General features: G+C 41.2%; 2 protein-coding genes across 11 annotated transcripts in view; one reads left to right on the top strand and one right to left on the bottom strand.

Annotated features, from left to right (window-relative positions):
• LOC114256870 (uridine nucleosidase 1) overlaps positions 1-19,339 on the bottom strand; it is a 240,550-nt gene that overhangs the window by 208,915 nt on the left and 12,296 nt on the right. For 4 of the 10 annotated variants that reach the window (XM_082907407.1, XM_082907405.1, XM_082907406.1 and 1 more), the window contains 5 exons: positions 18,603-18,746; positions 5,360-6,087; positions 5,109-5,201; positions 4,870-5,013; positions 3,880-4,253 (listed from right to left, as the gene is read on the bottom strand). In XM_082907407.1, the coding sequence (XP_082763533.1) occupies positions 6,082-6,087; positions 18,603-18,746 (150 nt within the window). In that variant the 3' untranslated portion in view covers positions 3,880-4,253; positions 4,870-5,013; positions 5,109-5,201; positions 5,360-6,081. Of the gene's footprint in view, positions 1-3,879; positions 4,254-4,869; positions 5,014-5,108; positions 5,202-5,359; positions 6,088-18,602; positions 18,841-19,117; positions 19,294-19,339 lie in introns of those variants that run through there. The other 6 variants (XM_082907399.1, XM_082907400.1, XM_082907401.1 and 3 more) reach the window with 5 other exon arrangements.
• On the top strand, positions 891-2,408 carry LOC145819264 (uncharacterized). Its single transcript, XM_082913235.1, has 2 exons — positions 891-1,094; positions 1,269-2,408. The coding sequence occupies exons 1-2, from the start codon at positions 891-893 to the stop codon at positions 2,406-2,408; spliced, it is 1,344 nt and encodes a 447-aa protein (XP_082769361.1).

The following is a 19,339-nucleotide window of genomic DNA, read 5'->3' as shown; positions in this document are numbered from 1 at the left end:
GCCAAACGGTATTGGTGCGTGCGTGGAGTAGATGTCCTCCCCCTCACGCCATTGGCCCAGGTGGCACACTTAACCGGAGTACCACGACCAGCTAGTTCCCTGTGGAGAATTGCCTCCTTGAACACATAACCGAGCTAATGAACGCCGACCTGCCCCTTGGCAAAAGGGCCAAAGTGTTATGCTCATGGCCGGGCTATTTATGATCGGTCCCAACTGACTGAACGACCATGAAACACGCTGGACTTCCACCGTTCTTCATTCTTGATCACATGAAGCCCATCCATCTCGGCCAATCGGTTAGGCGCATGCCGACCCTAATCGCACCTCAAGTCCAGTCCGAGCTGCTCTTAGCTTGGTCATCAGACACTGCTGCGCGCTCGGCCGCTTTATAGCTCGGCCAGGCATTGGTTCGTGTCTGGCCGGTCGACCTCTCCGGCCATGTAAGTCAGGCCGCTGGGCCGAGCAAGAGAGGAGTCTCCTCGGCGGCGTGCGGTTCGCCATGATCGGCGTTATCGTAGCTCGGCTGTACTAACGCGCAAATCTCCCCTCTCATTATCTATTTTTCTCATCCATCTTTGTAGCATAGAAGATAGAACCATGCCATGCATCAGGACCTGTATGTTTGGCCCAGTGAATGGCCTTGAAGGCATGAGAAAATGATGGGAAAAATGGGACTTGAGGATTCTAGTTCTATACATCCTTTTTACTCAGTTATACCTTCATGTGTTTGGGCGTCATCGTAGAAAGGGTACGACACAGCTGATGATCAACATGAATGTCTGGTTTTTCTACTTGTTCTCTGATTTACTGGCACAAATTGCACTCGGAAAGCTATCCAAGGTCAAAGGTGACGACGATGATATCAGTCCAATTAGTCTATTGAGGGGTTTATGGGCCCCAATAATCTTGTTTTATCTTGGAGGTCCAGATACCATGACCGTCTTACGCTTGGAAGAAAATCAAATGTGGTCGAGGCACGCTATAGGACTATTGACACAAGGTCTAAGAACAAGTTACGTCCTAATTCTAACTTGGAATTCTACCATGAGGTTCTCTCTTTTGGCCTTGCTGATGCTCTTTCCTGGACTTATCAGGTATGGAGAGAGAGTGTGGGTAATCAAGTCAATATCCGAGAAAAAGTATGTGGGTTTTGTTCGAATTGATGAATTCGCAAAATCAGTAGTGCACAACCTAACTCGGAAGCGGAGCTAGTGCTCCAAGCTTATTCTTATTTCCAGACCTTAAATCCTCTTATTTCCAATTCTCAGCGTGATAGGTCCGAATTGACAAAAAAAATTCGTGAATTGTTGAATAAAGATGGTGCTGCTCACAAAACTTTCAAGTTGATTGAGATTGAGTTGGGGTTGATGTACGACATGCTCTTCAGTAAGGTAGGCACAATTTTTACAGTATGTGGAAGCATTCTCAGACTCATTTGCATCGCTTGCATTGTCACTGTGTCAGTGGGCTTTTTCGTAGTTAAAAAGCCAGATGGGCATTTGAAAGGTGATCTTCCGATTACCATAATTTTGCTAGTTGGAGCCCTTTGTCTAGAAATAGGTGGAGCTCTTGTGCAACTTGGTTCAGATTGGGCAATTGTTTGGGCATGCAAGCATTACCCGAGTAAGTTGGTCACTCCGGTTTTTCATCTTCACGAATTTGTGATTTCTAAAAATAAAAGATGGTCTGAGGTTATGGGACAATCTAGGTTAAACTGTTACAACAAAGATAAACCGACAAAGTCCCACCTACCACCGCATAGAGTCGATCTTAGTATCAAAGAACTTATCATCTGCCAGCTTGGTAAGATATCACAGAATGATTTGGAAGGTGAAACTCCACAGGCTTATACCATTAAAAGAGGTGAGTGGACCCTTGAAAAATATGGATTGGATGCTAATTGGAGTATCGTGCTAGAATTTGGCAAAAGTATTGTCGTTTGGCACGTTGCTACAGACATTTGCTATGATTCAGAGCCAAAAAGTTCAAAGTCAGTCCCAAATATAGTGGAGACAACCAAAATATTGTCATATTACATGATGCATCTTCTGCTTTTTTGTCCTACTTTACCGTTCTGTAACAACAGTGAAAATGTGGATAAATTTTTTGAAGAAGCACAGTTTAATGGAGAAAAACTTGCCCGTAGTTTGGACGAGAAGGGGAACAACAAATGGGAGATCATGAGTAATATGTGGGTAGAGATGTTGTGCTATGCTGCGAGCTGCTGCTCGGTGGAACAACATGTTCAAGAGCTTAGGCGTGGTGGACAGTTTCTCACTCATGTTTGGCTTCTACTTAAGCACTGGGGTGCAACAAAAATGTTGGAGAAAAATGCATCTCAACAATTGAATGACAAAGAAGACAGAGAGTCAGAATTAGCGGATGTTGTTGAAGGATGTTGCTGCTGATACTTTTCAAGCCTTGAAGGAGTGTCAAATTTCTGGGAGATGAGTTCATGCAAGTTTGAGTCAAACCATTTAAAAATTCTAGTTTCTTGTGTTTTGCAGATGTTGTTGTTTGATGTAGCTTTTGTTGCGTCCCCCTAAAGCTTCTAGCGTTTGCCTTTGAGTTTTTTCTTGCTTTTAATTTTTGTGGTTTTGTTATGGTGTTAGTTTGCTTTAGTTGTAATGGCAAGGCTTCACTTGGATTGTATTTCTTTTTTGTACTGTTTCATATAATGAATTGATGGTTGCTTGATCCATGTAATAATTTTAAGGTTTCGTGTGAGAGTTTGAATTACTTGATCCATGTAACAAATTTGTAAACTTGTAATATATAATTCAACGGTTGCTTTTTAAGTTTATTTTCTTTTAGTAGCTACCAAATGGTGGAAATTTTCCACCTGTGACTTATACATGTGTAAAAAATATATACTTAATATATAAAAGGGTATCTGAGTGATAATAGGATATGATATTAGGTTAGATAATTGATCATTATAGTGAAAATGATATGAGTAATGAAATTATTTGGTAAGGACAATTATTGTTTTGAATGATTATTTATTTATTCATTTCTGGACCTGTAAATATGGCCTAACGACGATGATATCAGTCCAATGAATCTATTGAGGGGTTTATGGGCACCAATAATCTTGTTTTATCTTGGAGGTCCAGATACCATGACCGTCTTACGCTTGGAAGAAAATCAAATGTGGTTAAAGCACACTACAGGACTATTTACACAAGGTCTAAGAACAAGTTACATCCTAATTCTAACTTGGACTTCTATCTTGAGGTTCTCTCTTTTGGCCTTGTTAATGCTCTTTCCTGGACTTCTCAAGCATGGAGAGAGAGTGTGGGCAATCAAGTCAATATCCAAGAAAAAGTAAGTGGATCTTGTTCGAATTGATGAAAACACAATTGGCAAAATAAGTAGGTGCACAACCTAATGCGGAGCTAGTGCTCCAAGCCTATTCTTATTTCGACCTTAAATCCTCATGTTTCCAATTATGAGTGTGATAGGTCCGAAGTAAACAAATCACTGCTGGAAAATTAACTTTTAACAGCATTTTTAACAATGCCGCTATAGCCCTACGAAACGCCGCAATAGGTTTTTTTGATATTTAAAGTTTTCATTGCAGATATGGCCGCCGCAATATCTTAGCAACGTTTCAAAAACATCGCTAAAAACATTAGGCGGCGTTTTTAAAAATGTCACAAAATCTTCAATAACCACTACGTAATGATATCATTTAGTGGCATTTTTCCAAACGCCACCTTTCTTCATTTTCATACTTGCCTCGCATATGATGTCATGATGGCATCATTTAGTGACTTTTGTTTTCCAAAAAAACACCATTTTTTTTTTTTTTAATAACACAGCCCAATTAATTGAGAATTTAACTAGGAGCAGAGATTGAAAATTTAACTAGAGAGATAAAGAATTAACTAAGAATTTATATAAAAGAACACATATTAGCTCAAATTTGAACTTGCACATGACTGAAATGAAAACTCTCAGGTAAGAAAAGTTAAAAAAAAAGAAGAAACAAACAAAAGGAAATGGCAAGCCGATGGTATAAGTTCAGATGGCGAAGGGACCGGAGAGAAGTTTACAGGGACAACTGATTGGCAAATGATCTCTGATTTGGGATAAGAGTTCCCTGAAACCGATGATCTCTCAAACAACCACTGCAGTCTTTTTTCAAATGGGACAGTTATTCTTCGCACGAGCCATTGTTTGATGCAATTGAAGTGAAACTCATGCCCACAATTCAGCTTACCAAGCTCCTTTCCATCAACATAATCCTCCTGCAATTTGATTCAATAAATGGAAGCATCTGGTTTAATAGGGAGCTTTAACTTGAGAAAAAATAGACCCCATGAATTGGCAACTCCCTTCCTCCCAACTGCCAGAACTGGGTGTGGGGAGAGATGGTGAGTTGAATGGAGTTTGGTAATAAATACACTTAAAAAGTATAATATTTGTGGGGAAAAAAAATCTTCAAAAATTTCACTAAATACCAAAAATACAAACCTATAAAAATTCAATACATTTACGTATTATTGTGTATTTATTGATTTTTAAAATACTTTTTCACAAGTATTTTAGTTTTTAGGTGTATCTAGGTTAGGTGCATCTAGAAAGTAAAAAATTTGCTTAAAATATTAAAAAAATTCACTATAAACAAAAAAATAAAAAACTCAATTCTTAGAAAATCAATCAAAACCAGACAAGGTGATTAATTTTTTCAAATTTTTTTTCTTCTTTTTAGATCCCTCTAGACTAGTCAGACATAAAAATAAATTTTTTTTACACGAATCTAAAAAAAATTCACTAAAGACAAAAAAAAATTGGAATAATATGTGACTTTTTTAGCTGATCCCAAATAGATAAGTTGCAAGACAGAATTTAAGTGTCCCTTACCTGACAAATACAACACGGTTCCTCTTCCACTGGAGGTCCTAATTTCATTGACAGATAACAATGCCGCCTCACAGCTGCCAAAATAGCTTCCTCACTCAATCCAGTGCTCAAATTTCCAATTTGATCCTCCAGGGCCAACAACTCCTAATCCAAAGTCAATCATTTATGAGCCAAACTTCAATAATGGCAAGGACAAAAAAAGAGTCATGTAAATGATTATTTCAATTTATTAGTGTTACCTCATAAGACATATCGCCTACAGAAAGAGGCATATTTTCATGCACATCAGGCTCCTCATAAAACAAAGGTTGTTCATGAACAATAATCCCATCCTGGCACACCACCATGAGTGCAAGTCGTAAAAAAATTACTGCTAACTAATAACTATATGGAGAACATGAACACGAAAACTCCAAGTTTCTGTCCATTTCCAAAAGCAAACACAAACTTGATAATCAAAGCATAAAATAAACCAAGCAAAAGATCTAACCTCAACACAATGTAGGACTTGCAAGGCACGCCGAATCCGCTTATGGCAAAAAGAAAGATATTTAGAGATTTGATTGGGTAAAGAGAAAAAATGTTAGAAGGGAAAAGCAAAACATTAAGAAAGAATATGAAGATTAATTAATGGTATACACACTGCTACATCTTCAAAGGTACACAAGTTAAAGTAGCCGAGCTCAAATAAGTGCAAAACAAAACATGGACACGGGGGAAGAGAAAGCAAAATTCAAGAGGACCCACATTCCCAAAACCTGCTTTTAAAAATAAAAAATAAAAACACGCGCGCGCGCTCTCTGGGTTTTCTGTATTTTTGAACATAGGTCCTCTGATTAACCAAAACAATTAGAAAACATAGTTTACTAGTTCTATTGAGCATGGTTACATTGGATATGCCTAAACCAAAACCATGACTATGTATCCATAAAACCATGACTATTTATCCATAAAAGAAGGGAATCAAAGAAGACTCACTAGAGTGGAAATCAGGTGTCTGAACGAAACTTACAGATTTGAAAGAAACCTGGCAGTGTCAGAAAGCATAACAGCACAAAGGCAGCCCGGGTTCTGCCCTAATTTCTTCACCTGCTGGCAGATGTTGTTGGGGACATCAGATTTCTCATCCTGTGCTGCCATTGCACAAGGGGCCAATTTCAAAGCCTCCATTTCTGGAGTGACTTCCCACATGCCCTGACCCCATTTGCCCTTTCAAGCCTGCCAACGGCAATGACCACGAGGTCTTTTAATCATTTTGAATAATTTGAGAATTCAGAGAAAATTGCAGAATTATTGTTAATATTCGAGATCAGTTTATATAAAAGGCATTCTTCTCAAATGAGCATGAACTATGACAAATGTAAGAAATAATGTATAGAGAAAGAGAGAGAGAATAAATTGTATGTATTATTGATTGATATATATTTGTTAAAATTCAAGTATTATTGATTTATTGATTGTTACAAGCTTGATGTATTACAAGATTGATTAATTACAATTCCTATACAATCTATATATAGAAGAAAATGTGGTAGTAGGTGTAGTGGAGGTGATAGTGGGTTAGGTGAAGGTGTAGTGGAGGTGATAGTGGGTTAGGTGAAGTGGAGGTAGGTGAAGTGGAGTGTGTAGTGGAGTAGGTGAAGGTAAAGATGGGAAATTCTAACAGCCCCCCGCAAACTCAAGGAGGAGAGAAACTAACCAACTTGAGTTTGGAGAGAGTAACAAAACAAGAAAATACATAAAAATAAAAGAGGATAGGAGACACTGTATGGTCGTGTCAGACCATTGGTGAAGACACTGGATGGTGGTGTCATAACGTTGTAGAGGACACTGTATGGTGGTGTCATAACGTTGTAGAGGACACTGGATGGCGGTGTCAGACCGATGTAGAAGACAGTTTATGGGGTCATGTCGGACCGTTGTAGAAGACAGTTTATGGGGTCATGTCGGACCGTTGTAGTAGACAATGTTGTGACAGTTGTTGTGACAGTTTACGGAGTCTTGCTGGACCCTTGTAGAAACTAACCGGAATCAATGTCGGGACAGTTTACAGAGTCTTGTCGGACCCTTGTAGAAACTAACCGGAATCTATGTCGGGACAGTTTACAGAGTCTTGTCGGACCCTTGAAAAAGTTGCACCCTCAAAAGGTGTGCCCAATTTTGTCAAAAGGCGTGCCATCAAAAGGCGTGCCCAATTCATCAAAAGGTGTGCCGGACATGATGGCGAGGCACGTGGGCGCCTTGGCTTGCGTGCCCGTTTGTCGGCTGGTGGCAAGAGGCGCGCGATGCGCGTGGCTGCCTTGGCTATTTAACCAAGACGAAGGCTGAGGCTGAGGCATACCATTCTGAAACCTCTGAAACCAACCCTTCTCTGAAAAACTCTGCCTCTTTGGAGAGAGAAACTGTGGAACATTTTGTAGCCCAGAAAAATGGCTTCGTCTTCCCGCGGGCTGCTCACCCTCTTTCCCGACCTCAACGAGTCAACAAGAGAGAGAACTGGTGCGGTGGCACTGGAAACTCAACCAAGCGCCCCGGAGTTTGCTCCGTTGAACTTTCCGATGCGGTCGGTGGAGCAAAAAATGGCGGTGCAAACTGATATTGAGGCCAATCAGTATACTCTGAAGTCATGTGTGGAAACCATGACGGCGGTCACAAACTTGTCGCACCGGCTGCAGAGCAGGACAAATGAAGTGCAACAGTTAAACTCCCAGCTGGCTCTGCTCCAACGCATGTATAAAGATGCGCGAGCAGAGATAAGCGTGCTAAAGACGGAAAACAAGGAGCTGAAGCGGAAGGCCACCGTGATGTTCCGTTTTGGAGGTCCACCATATGCTGCAGTGGAGGAGTATGGGGGAGTGAACGTGCTCGGTGGACAAGGAAACACGGAGGCAACACCGGCAAGGGCTGTCCAAGACGGAGGCAAGAAGAAGAGACCGGCGGAATAGGCGAGAAGAAAAATTCCACTGTTCCGATTTGTGTTGGTTGTGTTTTGTTTTGTTTTGTGTTTTTTTATTTTTATTTTATTTTTATTTTATTTTTTTTTTATGGTGTAAAATGCTGATCGGGGTTGATCCCCGGCATGAAGAAATGACAAGTTTGTAAAATGTTGTTTTTTTTTTTTTTTTGTTTTTGTTTTGGGAGTGTTTTGTTGAAAAAATAAAAATAAAATGAAAGAAAACAAGGGAGAAAGAAAATAGATAAAAAATATTTATAGATGGATTATATGAAAAACATCAGTGCGATTGTTTCAAAATAAAGTGGGGTATTTAAAAAAGAGGAAAAGTGATTTGGAAAAAAATAAATAAAAATAAGTGATTTTTGAAATCAAATGGAGGAGAGAGAGGGACAAACCCATGTGATAAAGTGGAGAGAGAGTCGGTGAGTGGGGTGCAAAAGGTGAAGGAGAAATGATGGATTGAAAATGGTTTGGGTCAAAAGTGGACACTGTTAGTGGGGAACATGAGTGCATTGATTATTTGATATAATAATAATAATAATAAAAATAAAAAGTTAGAACAGTTGGAGAGAATGAGTGGAGTATGGTAAGGGTTTCATCCAAAGCCAAAATTCCTGCAGCGAATCACTTCGCAAATCCTAGCATGAGCTTTTTCTCTTTCCAGGATTATTCATGAATTTCCTGGTGATTTCAAGAGCCTCTGGTGGCATTGTGGCAGAGAACACCCCAACCTGGATTTTGGGTGGCAGCAACTGGAAAATATCATAGATCTGATTTTTAAAAACCTCGTGACAGCATTTCATCAGCTTCATCCAAGACAAACATTTTGATGCAAACAGGGCGAAGTGATTGTCTCCGCAACATGTCAAACACACGACCAGGAGTACCAACAACAACATGAACCCCACTGGAGAGAATGCGCTGATCTTCGCGCACACTAGTCCCTCCAACACAAGCATGAACCTTCACACTTTGCTGGGCAAGTTCAAGAGTGGGTGGAAGAACCAAAGCTTGGCACTCAACCAAGCTATAATCTAGCTGCTGCAGAATTCCAGAGCAGAATGTTGCAGTGTTTCCAGTTCCAGACTGTCTCGTCATATGAGGTGAAGAATTCTTCTCCATCAGCCTCACACATGACTACAGTTGCACAAATCTTTGTTGATTTTATTAGCGGAATAGGTTGAGGTCCGGCGGGCGGCTAAGGTGAGGTTGCCGCCCGTCGGGGAAGCGAAAATACTAGGTTTTAAACCAGCTCTGATACCATGTAAGAAATAATGTATAGAGAAAGAGAGAGAGAATAAATTGTATGTATTATTGATTGATATATATTTGTTAAAATTCAAGTATTATTGATTTATTGATTGTTACAAGCTTGATGTATTACAAGATTGATTAATTACAATTCCTATACAATCTATATATAGAAGAAAATGTGGTAGTAGGTGTAGTGGAGGTGATAGTGGGTTAGGTGAAGGTGTAGTGGAGGTGATAGTGGGTTAGGTGAAGTGGAGTGTGTGGTGAAGTGGAGGTAGGTGAAGTGGAGTGTGTAGTGGAGTAGGTGAAGGTAAAGATGGGAAATTCTAACAGCCCCCCGCAAACTCAAGGAGGAGAGAAACTAACCAACTTGAGTTTGGAGAGAGTAACAAAACAAGAAAATACATAAAAATAAAAGAGGATAGGAGACACTGTATGGTCGTGTCAGACCATTGGTGAAGACACTGGATGGTGGTGTCATAACGTTGTAGAGGACACTGTATGGTGGTGTCATAACGTTGTAGAGGACACTGTATGGGGGTGTCATAACGTTGTAGAGGACACTGGATGGCGGTGTCAGACCGATGTAGAAGACAGTTTATGGGGTCATGTCGGACCGTTGTAGAAGACAGTTTATGGGGTCATGTCGGACCGTTGTAGTAGACAATGTTGTGACAGTTGTTGTGACAGTTTACGGAGTCTTGCTGGACCCTTGTAGAAACTAACCGGAATCAATGTCGGGACAGTTTACAGAGTCTTGTCGGACCCTTGTAGAAACTAACCGGAATCTATGTCGGGACAGTTTACAGAGTCTTGTCGGACCCTTGAAAAAGTTGCACCCTCAAAAGGTGTGCCCAATTTTGTCAAAAGGCGTGCCATCAAAAGGCGTGCCCAATTCATCAAAAGGTGTGCCGGACATGATGGCGAGGCACGTGGGCGCCTTGGCTTGCGTGCCCGTTTGTCGGCTGGTGGCAAGAGGCGCGCGATGCGCGTGGCTGCCTTGGCTATTTAACCAAGACGAAGGCTGAGGCTGAGGCATACCATTCTGAAACCTCTGAAACCAACCCTTCTCTGAAAAACTCTGCCTCTTTGGAGAGAGAAACTGTGGAACATTTTGTAGCCCAGAAAAATGGCTTCGTCTTCCCGCGGGCTGCTCACCCTCTTTCCCGACCTCAACGAGTCAACAAGAGAGAGAACTGGTGCGGTGGCACTGGAAACTCAACCAAGCGCCCCGGAGTTTGCTCCGTTGAACTTTCCGATGCGGTCGGTGGAGCAAAAAATGGCGGTGCAAACTGATATTGAGGCCAATCAGTATACTCTGAAGTCATGTGTGGAAACCATGACGGCGGTCACAAACTTGTCGCACCGGCTGCAGAGCAGGACAAATGAAGTGCAACAGTTAAACTCCCAGCTGGCTCTGCTCCAACGCATGTATAAAGATGCGCGAGCAGAGATAAGCGTGCTAAAGACGGAAAACAAGGAGCTGAAGCGGAAGGCCACCGTGATGTTCCGTTTTGGAGGTCCACCATATGCTGCAGTGGAGGAGTATGGGGGAGTGAACGTGCTCGGTGGACAAGGAAACACGGAGGCAACACCGGCAAGGGCTGTCCAAGACGGAGGCAAGAAGAAGAGACCGGCGGAATAGGCGAGAAGAAAAATTCCACTGTTCCGATTTGTGTTGGTTGTGTTTTGTTTTGTTTTGTGTTTTTTTATTTTTATTTTATTTTTATTTTATTTTTTTTTTATGGTGTAAAATGCTGATCGGGGTTGATCCCCGGCATGAAGAAATGACAAGTTTGTAAAATGTTGTTTTTTTTTTTTTTTTGTTTTTGTTTTGGGAGTGTTTTGTTGAAAAAATAAAAATAAAATGAAAGAAAACAAGGGAGAAAGAAAATAGATAAAAAATATTTATAGATGGATTATATGAAAAACATCAGTGCGATTGTTTCAAAATAAAGTGGGGTATTTAAAAAAGAGGAAAAGTGATTTGGAAAAAAATAAATAAAAATAAGTGATTTTTGAAATCAAATGGAGGAGAGAGAGGGACAAACCCATGTGATAAAGTGGAGAGAGAGTCGGTGAGTGGGGTGCAAAAGGTGAAGGAGAAATGATGGATTGAAAATGGTTTGGGTCAAAAGTGGACACTGTTAGTGGGGAACATGAGTGCATTGATTATTTGATATAATAATAATAATAATAAAAATAAAAAGTTAGAACAGTTGGAGAGAATGAGTGGAGTATGGTAAGGGTTTCATCCAAAGCCAAAATTCCTGCAGCGAATCACTTCGCAAATCCTAGCATGAGCTTTTTCTCTTTCCAGGCTTATTCATGAATTTCCTGGTGATTTCAAGAGCCTCTGGTGGCATTGTGGCAGAGAACACCCCAACCTGGATTTTGGGTGGCAGCAACTGGAAAATATCATAGATCTGATTTTTAAAAACCTCGTGACAGCATTTCATCAGCTTCATCCAAGACAAACATTTTGATGCAAACAGGGCGAAGTGATTGTCTCCGCAACATGTCAAACACACGACCAGGAGTACCAACAACAACATGAACCCCACTGGAGAGAATGCGCTGATCTTCGCGCACACTAGTCCCTCCAACACAAGCATGAACCTTCACACTTTGCTGGGCAAGTTCAAGAGTGGGTGGAAGAACCAAAGCTTGGCACTCAACCAAGCTATAATCTAGCTGCTGCAGAATTCCAGAGCAGAATGTTGCAGTGTTTCCAGTTCCAGACTGTCTCGTCATATGAGGTGAAGAATTCTTCTCCATCAGCCTCACACATGACTACAGTTGCACAAATCTTTGTTGATTTTATTAGCGGAATAGGTTGAGGTCCGGCGGGCGGCTAAGGTGAGGTTGCCGCCCGCCGGGGAAGCGAAAATACTAGGTTTTAAACCAGCTCTGATACCATGTAAGAAATAATGTATAGAGAAAGAGAGAGAGAATAAATTGTATGTATTATTGATTGATATATATTTGTTAAAATTCAAGTATTATTGATTTATTGATTGTTACAAGCTTGATGTATTACAAGATTGATTAATTACAATTCCTATACAATCTATATATAGAAGAAAATGTGGTAGTAGGTGTAGTGGAGGTGATAGTGGGTTAGGTGAAGGTGTAGTGGAGGTGATAGTGGGTTAGGTGAAGTGGAGTGTGTGGTGAAGTGGAGGTAGGTGAAGTGGAGTGTGTAGTGGAGTAGGTGAAGGTAAAGATGGGAAATTCTAACAGCCCCCCGCAAACTCAAGGAGGAGAGAAACTAACCAACTTGAGTTTGGAGAGAGTAACAAAACAAGAAAATACATAAAAATAAAAGAGGATAGGAGACACTGTATGGTCGTGTCAGACCATTGGTGAAGACACTGGATGGTGGTGTCATAACGTTGTAGAGGACACTGTATGGTGGTGTCATAACGTTGTAGAGGACACTGTATGGGGGTGTCATAACGTTGTAGAGGACACTGGATGGCGGTGTCAGACCGATGTAGAAGACAGTTTATGGGGTCATGTCGGACCGTTGTAGAAGACAGTTTATGGGGTCATGTCGGACCGTTGTAGTAGACAATGTTGTGACAGTTGTTGTGACAGTTTACGGAGTCTTGCTGGACCCTTGTAGAAACTAACCGGAATCAATGTCGGGACAGTTTACAGAGTCTTGTCGGACCCTTGTAGAAACTAACCGGAATCTATGTCGGGACAGTTTACAGAGTCTTGTCGGACCCTTGAAAAAGTTGCACCCTCAAAAGGTGTGCCCAATTTTGTCAAAAGGCGTGCCATCAAAAGGCGTGCCCAATTCATCAAAAGGTGTGCCGGACATGATGGCGAGGCACGTGGGCGCCTTGGCTTGCGTGCCCGTTTGTCGGCTGGTGGCAAGAGGCGCGCGATGCGCGTGGCTGCCTTGGCTATTTAACCAAGACGAAGGCTGAGGCTGAGGCATACCATTCTGAAACCTCTGAAACCAACCCTTCTCTGAAAAACTCTGCCTCTTTGGAGAGAGAAACTGTGGAACATTTTGTAGCCCAGAAAAATGGCTTCGTCTTCCCGCGGGCTGCTCACCCTCTTTCCCGACCTCAACGAGTCAACAAGAGAGAGAACTGGTGCGGTGGCACTGGAAACTCAACCAAGCGCCCCGGAGTTTGCTCCGTTGAACTTTCCGATGCGGTCGGTGGAGCAAAAAATGGCGGTGCAAACTGATATTGAGGCCAATCAGTATACTCTGAAGTCATGTGTGGAAACCATGACGGCGGTCACAAACTTGTCGCACCGGCTGCAGAGCAGGACAAATGAAGTGCAACAGTTAAACTCCCAGCTGGCTCTGCTCCAACGCATGTATAAAGATGCGCGAGCAGAGATAAGCGTGCTAAAGACGGAAAACAAGGAGCTGAAGCGGAAGGCCACCGTGATGTTCCGTTTTGGAGGTCCACCATATGCTGCAGTGGAGGAGTATGGGGGAGTGAACGTGCTCGGTGGACAAGGAAACACGGAGGCAACACCGGCAAGGGCTGTCCAAGACGGAGGCAAGAAGAAGAGACCGGCGGAATAGGCGAGAAGAAAAATTCCACTGTTCCGATTTGTGTTGGTTGTGTTTTGTTTTGTTTTGTGTTTTTTTATTTTTATTTTATTTTTTTTTATGGTGTAAAATGCTGATCGGGGTTGATCCCCGGCATGAAGAAATGACAAGTTTGTAAAATGTTGTTTTTTTTTTTTTTTTTTTTTGTTTTGGGAGTGTTTTGTTGAAAAAATAAAAATAAAATGAAAGAAAACAAGGGAGAAAGAAAATAGATAAAAAATATTTATAGATGGATTATATGAAAAACATCAGTGCGATTGTTTCAAAATAAAGTGGGGTATTTAAAAAAGAGGAAAAGTGATTTGGAAAAAAATAAATAAAAATAAGTGATTTTTGAAATCAAATGGAGGAGAGAGAGGGACAAACCCATGTGATAAAGTGGAGAGAGAGTCGGTGAGTGGGGTGCAAAAGGTGAAGGAGAAATGATGGATTGAAAATGGTTTGGGTCAAAAGTGGACACTGTTAGTGGGGAACATGAGTGCATTGATTATTTGATATAATAATAATAATAATAAAAATAAAAAGTTAGAACAGTTGGAGAGAATGAGTGGAGTATGGTAAGGGTTTCATCCAAAGCCAAAATTCCTGCAGCGAATCACTTCGCAAATCCTAGCATGAGCTTTTTCTCTTTCCAGGCTTATTCATGAATTTCCTGGTGATTTCAAGAGCCTCTGGTGGCATTGTGGCAGAGAACACCCCAACCTGGATTTTGGGTGGCAGCAACTGGAAAATATCATAGATCTGATTTTTAAAAACCTCGTGACAGCATTTCATCAGCTTCATCCAAGACAAACATTTTGATGCAAACAGGGCGAAGTGATTGTCTCCGCAACATGTCAAACACACGACCAGGAGTACCAACAACAACATGAACCCCACTGGAGAGAATGCGCTGATCTTCGCGCACACTAGTCCCTCCAACACAAGCATGAACCTTCACACTTTGCTGGGCAAGTTCAAGAGTGGGTGGAAGAACCAAAGCTTGGCACTCAACCAAGCTATAATCTAGCTGCTGCAGAATTCCAGAGCAGAATGTTGCAGTGTTTCCAGTTCCAGACTGTCTCGTCATATGAGGTGAAGAATTCTTCTCCATCAGCCTCACACATGACTACAGTTGCACAAATCTTTGTTGATTTTATTAGCGGAATAGGTTGAGGTCCGGCGGGCGGCTAAGGTGAGGTTGCCGCCCGCCGGGGAAGCGAAAATACTAGGTTTTAAACCAGCTCTGATACCATGTAAGAAATAATGTATAGAGAAAGAGAGAGAGAATAAATTGTATGTATTATTGATTGATATATATTTGTTAAAATTCAAGTATTATTGATTTATTGATTGTTACAAGCTTGATGTATTACAAGATTGATTAATTACAATTCCTATACAATCTATATATAGAAGAAAATGTGGTAGTAGGTGTAGTGGAGGTGATAGTGGGTTAGGTGAAGGTGTAGTGGAGGTGATAGTGGGTTAGGTGAAGTGGAGTGTGTGGTGAAGTGGAGGTAGGTGAAGTGGAGTGTGTAGTGGAGTAGGTGAAGGTAAAGATGGGAAATTCTAACAGCCCCCCGCAAACTCAAGGAGGAGAGAAACTAACCAACTTGAGTTTGGAGAGAGTAACAAAACAAGAAAATACATAAAAATAAAAGAGGATAGGAGACACTGTATGGTCGTGTCAGACCATTGGTGAAGACACTGGATGGTGGTGTCATAACGTTGTAGAGGACACTGTATGGTGGTGTCATAACGTTGTAGAGGACACTGTATGGGGGTGTCATAACGTTGTAGAGGACACTGGATGGCGGTGTCAGACCGATGTAGAAGACAGTTTATGGGGTCATGTCGGACCGTTGTAGAAGACAGTTTATGGGGTCATGTCGGACCGTTGTAGTAGACAATGTTGTGACAGTTGTTGTGACAGTTTACGGAGTCTTGCTGGACCCTTGTAGAAACTAACCGGAATCAATGTCGGGACAGTTTACAGAGTCTTGTCGGACCCTTGTAGAAACTAACCGGAATCTATGTCGGGACAGTTTACAGAGTCTTGTCGGACCCTTGAAAAAGTTGCACCCTCAAAAGGTGTGCCCAATTTTGTCAAAAGGCGTGCCATCAAAAGGCGTGCCCAATTCATCAAAAGGTGTGCCGGACATGATGGCGAGGCACGTGGGTGCCTTGGCTTGCGTGCCCGTTTGTCGGCTGGTGGCAAGAGGCGCGCGATGCGCGTGGCTGCCTTGGCTATTTAACCAAGACGAAGGCTGAGGCTGAGGCATACCATTCTGAAACCTCTGAAACCAACCCTTCTCTGAAAAACTCTGCCTCTTTGGAGAGAGAAACTGTGGAACATTTTGTAGCCCAGAAAAATGGCTTCGTCTTCCCGCGGGCTGCTCACCCTCTTTCCCGACCTCAACGAGTCAACAAGAGAGAGAACTGGTGCGGTGGCACTGGAAACTCAACCAAGCGCCCCGGAGTTTGCTCCGTTGAACTTTCCGATGCGGTCGGTGGAGCAAAAAATGGCGGTGCAAACTGATATTGAGGCCAATCAGTATACTCTGAAGTCATGTGTGGAAACCATGACGGCGGTCACAAACTTGTCGCACCGGCTGCAGAGCAGGACAAATGAAGTGCAACAGTTAAACTCCCAGCTGGCTCTGCTCCAACGCATGTATAAAGATGCGCGAGCAGAGATAAGCGTGCTAAAGACGGAAAACAAGGAGCTGAAGCGGAAGGCCACCGTGATGTTCCGTTTTGGAGGTCCACCATATGCTGCAGTGGAGGAGTATGGGGGAGTGAACATGCTCGGTGGACAAGGAAACACGGAGGCAACACCGGCAAGGGCTGTCCAAGACGGAGGCAAGAAGAAGAGACCGGCGGAATAGGCGAGAAGAAAAATTCCACTGTTCCGATTTGTGTTGGTTGTGTTTTGTTTTGTTTTGTGTTTTTTTATTTTTATTTTATTTTTATTTTATTTTTTTTTTATGGTGTAAAATGCTGATCGGGGTTGATCCCCGGCATGAAGAAATGACAAGTTTGTAAAATGTTGTTTTTTTTTTTTTTTTGTTTTTGTTTTGGGAGTGTTTTGTTGAAAAAATAAAAATAAAATGAAAGAAAACAAGGGAGAAAGAAAATAGATAAAAAATATTTATAGATGGATTATATGAAAAACATCAGTGCGATTGTTTCAAAATAAAGTGGGGTATTTAAAAAAGAGGAAAAGTGATTTGGAAAAAAATAAATAAAAATAAGTGATTTTTGAAATCAAATGGAGGAGAGAGAGGGACAAACCCATGTGATAAAGTGGAGAGAGAGTCGGTGAGTGGGGTGCAAAAGGTGAAGGAGAAATGATGGATTGAAAATGGTTTGGGTCAAAAGTGGACACTGTTAGTGGGGAACATGAGTGCATTGATTATTTGATATAATAATAATAATAATAAAAATAAAAAGTTAGAACAGTTGGAGAGAATGAGTGGAGTATGGTAAGGGTTTCATCCAAAGCCAAAATTCCTGCAGCGAATCACTTCGCAAATCCTAGCATGAGCTTTTTCTCTTTCCAGGCTTATTCATGAATTTCCTGGTGATTTCAAGAGCCTCTGGTGGCATTGTGGCAGAGAACACCCCAACCTGGATTTTGGGTGGCAGCAACTGGAAAATATCATAGATCTGATTTTTAAAAACCTCGTGACAGCATTTCATCAGCTTCATCCAAGACAAACATTTTGATGCAAACAGGGCGAAGTGATTGTCTCCGCAACATGTCAAACACACGACCAGGAGTACCAACAACAACATGAACCCCACTGGAGAGAATGCGCTGATCTTCGCGCACACTAGTCCCTCCAACACAAGCATGAACCTTCACACTTTGCTGGGCAAGTTCAAGAGTGGGTGGAAGAACCAAAGCTTGGCACTCAACCAAGCTATAATCTAGCTGCTGCAGAATTCCAGAGCAGAATGTTGCAGTGTTTCCAGTTCCAGACTGTCTCGTCATATGAGGTGAAGAATTCTTCTCCATCAGCCTCACACATGACTACAGTTGCACAAATCTTTGTTGATTTTATTAGCGGAATAGGTTGAGGTCCGGCGGGCGGCTAAGGTGAGGTTGCCGCCCGCCGGGGAAGCGAAAATACTAGGTTTTAAACCAGCTCTGATACCATGTAAGAAATAATGTATAGAGAAAGAGAGAGAGAATAAATTGTATGTATTATTGATTGATATATATTTGTTAAAATTCAAGTATTATTGATTTATTGATTGTTACAAGCTTGATGTATTACAAGATTGATTAATTACAATTCCTATACAATCTATATATAGAAGAAAATGTGGTAGTAGGTGTAGTGGAGGTGATAGTGGGTTAGGTGAAGGTGTAGTGGAGGTGATAGTGGGTTAGGTGAAGTGGAGTGTGTGGTGAAGTGGAGGTAGGTGAAGTGGAGTGTGTAGTGGAGTAGGTGAAGGTAAAGATGGGAAATTCTAACAACAAAGTTTGTAGATAATCAACAGACGAAGAAATGAAGAAACAAAAATATGACATTCAGTCTTTTTCAGATGCTACAATGGAGGATTCTAAGGGATTGAAGTGCATAAGTCATCATTAAGATAAAACTCAAGCAAAAACAAGTAAATAAATGACTATAATACACCCACAATACATGGTTTCAATCTCTCATATTGGTTTCCTATAACTAAAATTGCAAAATAAACAGAAATCAAACAAAATTCAATATGTAATTCACTACACACATCCACAATCCACGAAAAACAAAATAAATACCAATTAAAGTAGATCTCAATTAGCACGATCTATCCCAACTCAAGTATAAGATTCTTGAAACTAAAAATTTTACAATCACAATTAAAATAAATTGGAAAATCAAAGAAACACAATAAATTAAATCACTAATGTGTCCACAATTCAAGAGAAAGGGAAATAAGGAATGAGTTTACACATACTCTGTCACTTTTTAGAGGCAATGCAGCTTTGCATTTCTTGGGCTTAGTTGGGTTCACAACAACACCACTTTCCACAACACCCTCTTGGAGTTGTTCAGTGTTTTTCTGCAAGCTCTGCTTCAGCAACCAAAGCCGCCACAACAACTGGGTAATTGGGTGAAGAAACATCAATTCAATTGTTGGATTTTCTGTGGTTCTATTTTGATACTAAACAAATGTAGATACCACTGCAACAGACCTGAAATATTTGAAAGCACCAGGTCCAAGATTAAATTAAAATTCTTTTTATCACTTATTAAATACATAGGTTGTTGCTAAATTTAGAATTCAGAAATCATTCCAAGAAAACCGACACAGGTCTTTCACCAAACCCACAAGATTCAAAACATATGAAATAATAATCAAACTAAAAATTAAATTTGGTTAACAAGATACAAGGTGTCATGCTAGTCCCTCTGAATCCCACTTTATCAAAATAACCAAGTATTAATTCATCAAAGAAGATTCCAACAAACCTGAGTCCAATGTCTGTACGTAGAAAACAGGAAAAACACCATCACAACTATAATTAAGCTGTATAAAATAACTGTAGTGGCACCGATACGACTTGGACCCTTCTTCTTCTTGCTTTGATGTAGCAGAGCTTGAGGTTTAATCCTTGCCATGATGTGTCAGCCTCAACTCCCAAGGACTACAAAATCCCAGGATCCAGCACTCAAATCCAAATCTCTATAACC

The sequence above is a fragment of the Camellia sinensis genome, chromosome 2 (genome assembly GCF_055761805.1).
Source record: "Camellia sinensis isolate YWXY chromosome 2, ASM5576180v1, whole genome shotgun sequence".
NCBI lineage: Eukaryota > Viridiplantae > Streptophyta > Magnoliopsida > Ericales > Theaceae > Camellia > Camellia sinensis.
Note: the sequence above shows the minus strand (reverse complement) of the source record. Positions and strands in the feature narration are given on the sequence as shown.

Bases quoted from the DNA above. Each gene is read 5' to 3' on its own strand.
- LOC145819264 (XM_082913235.1), top strand. From the start codon at position 891: ATGGGCCCCAATAATCTTGTTTTATCTTGGAGGTCCAGATACCATGAC. The intron at 1,095-1,268 runs GTATGGAGAGAG...TCCAATTCTCAG, and splicing joins CTCTTTCCTGGACTTATCAG to CGTGATAGGTCCGAATTGAC.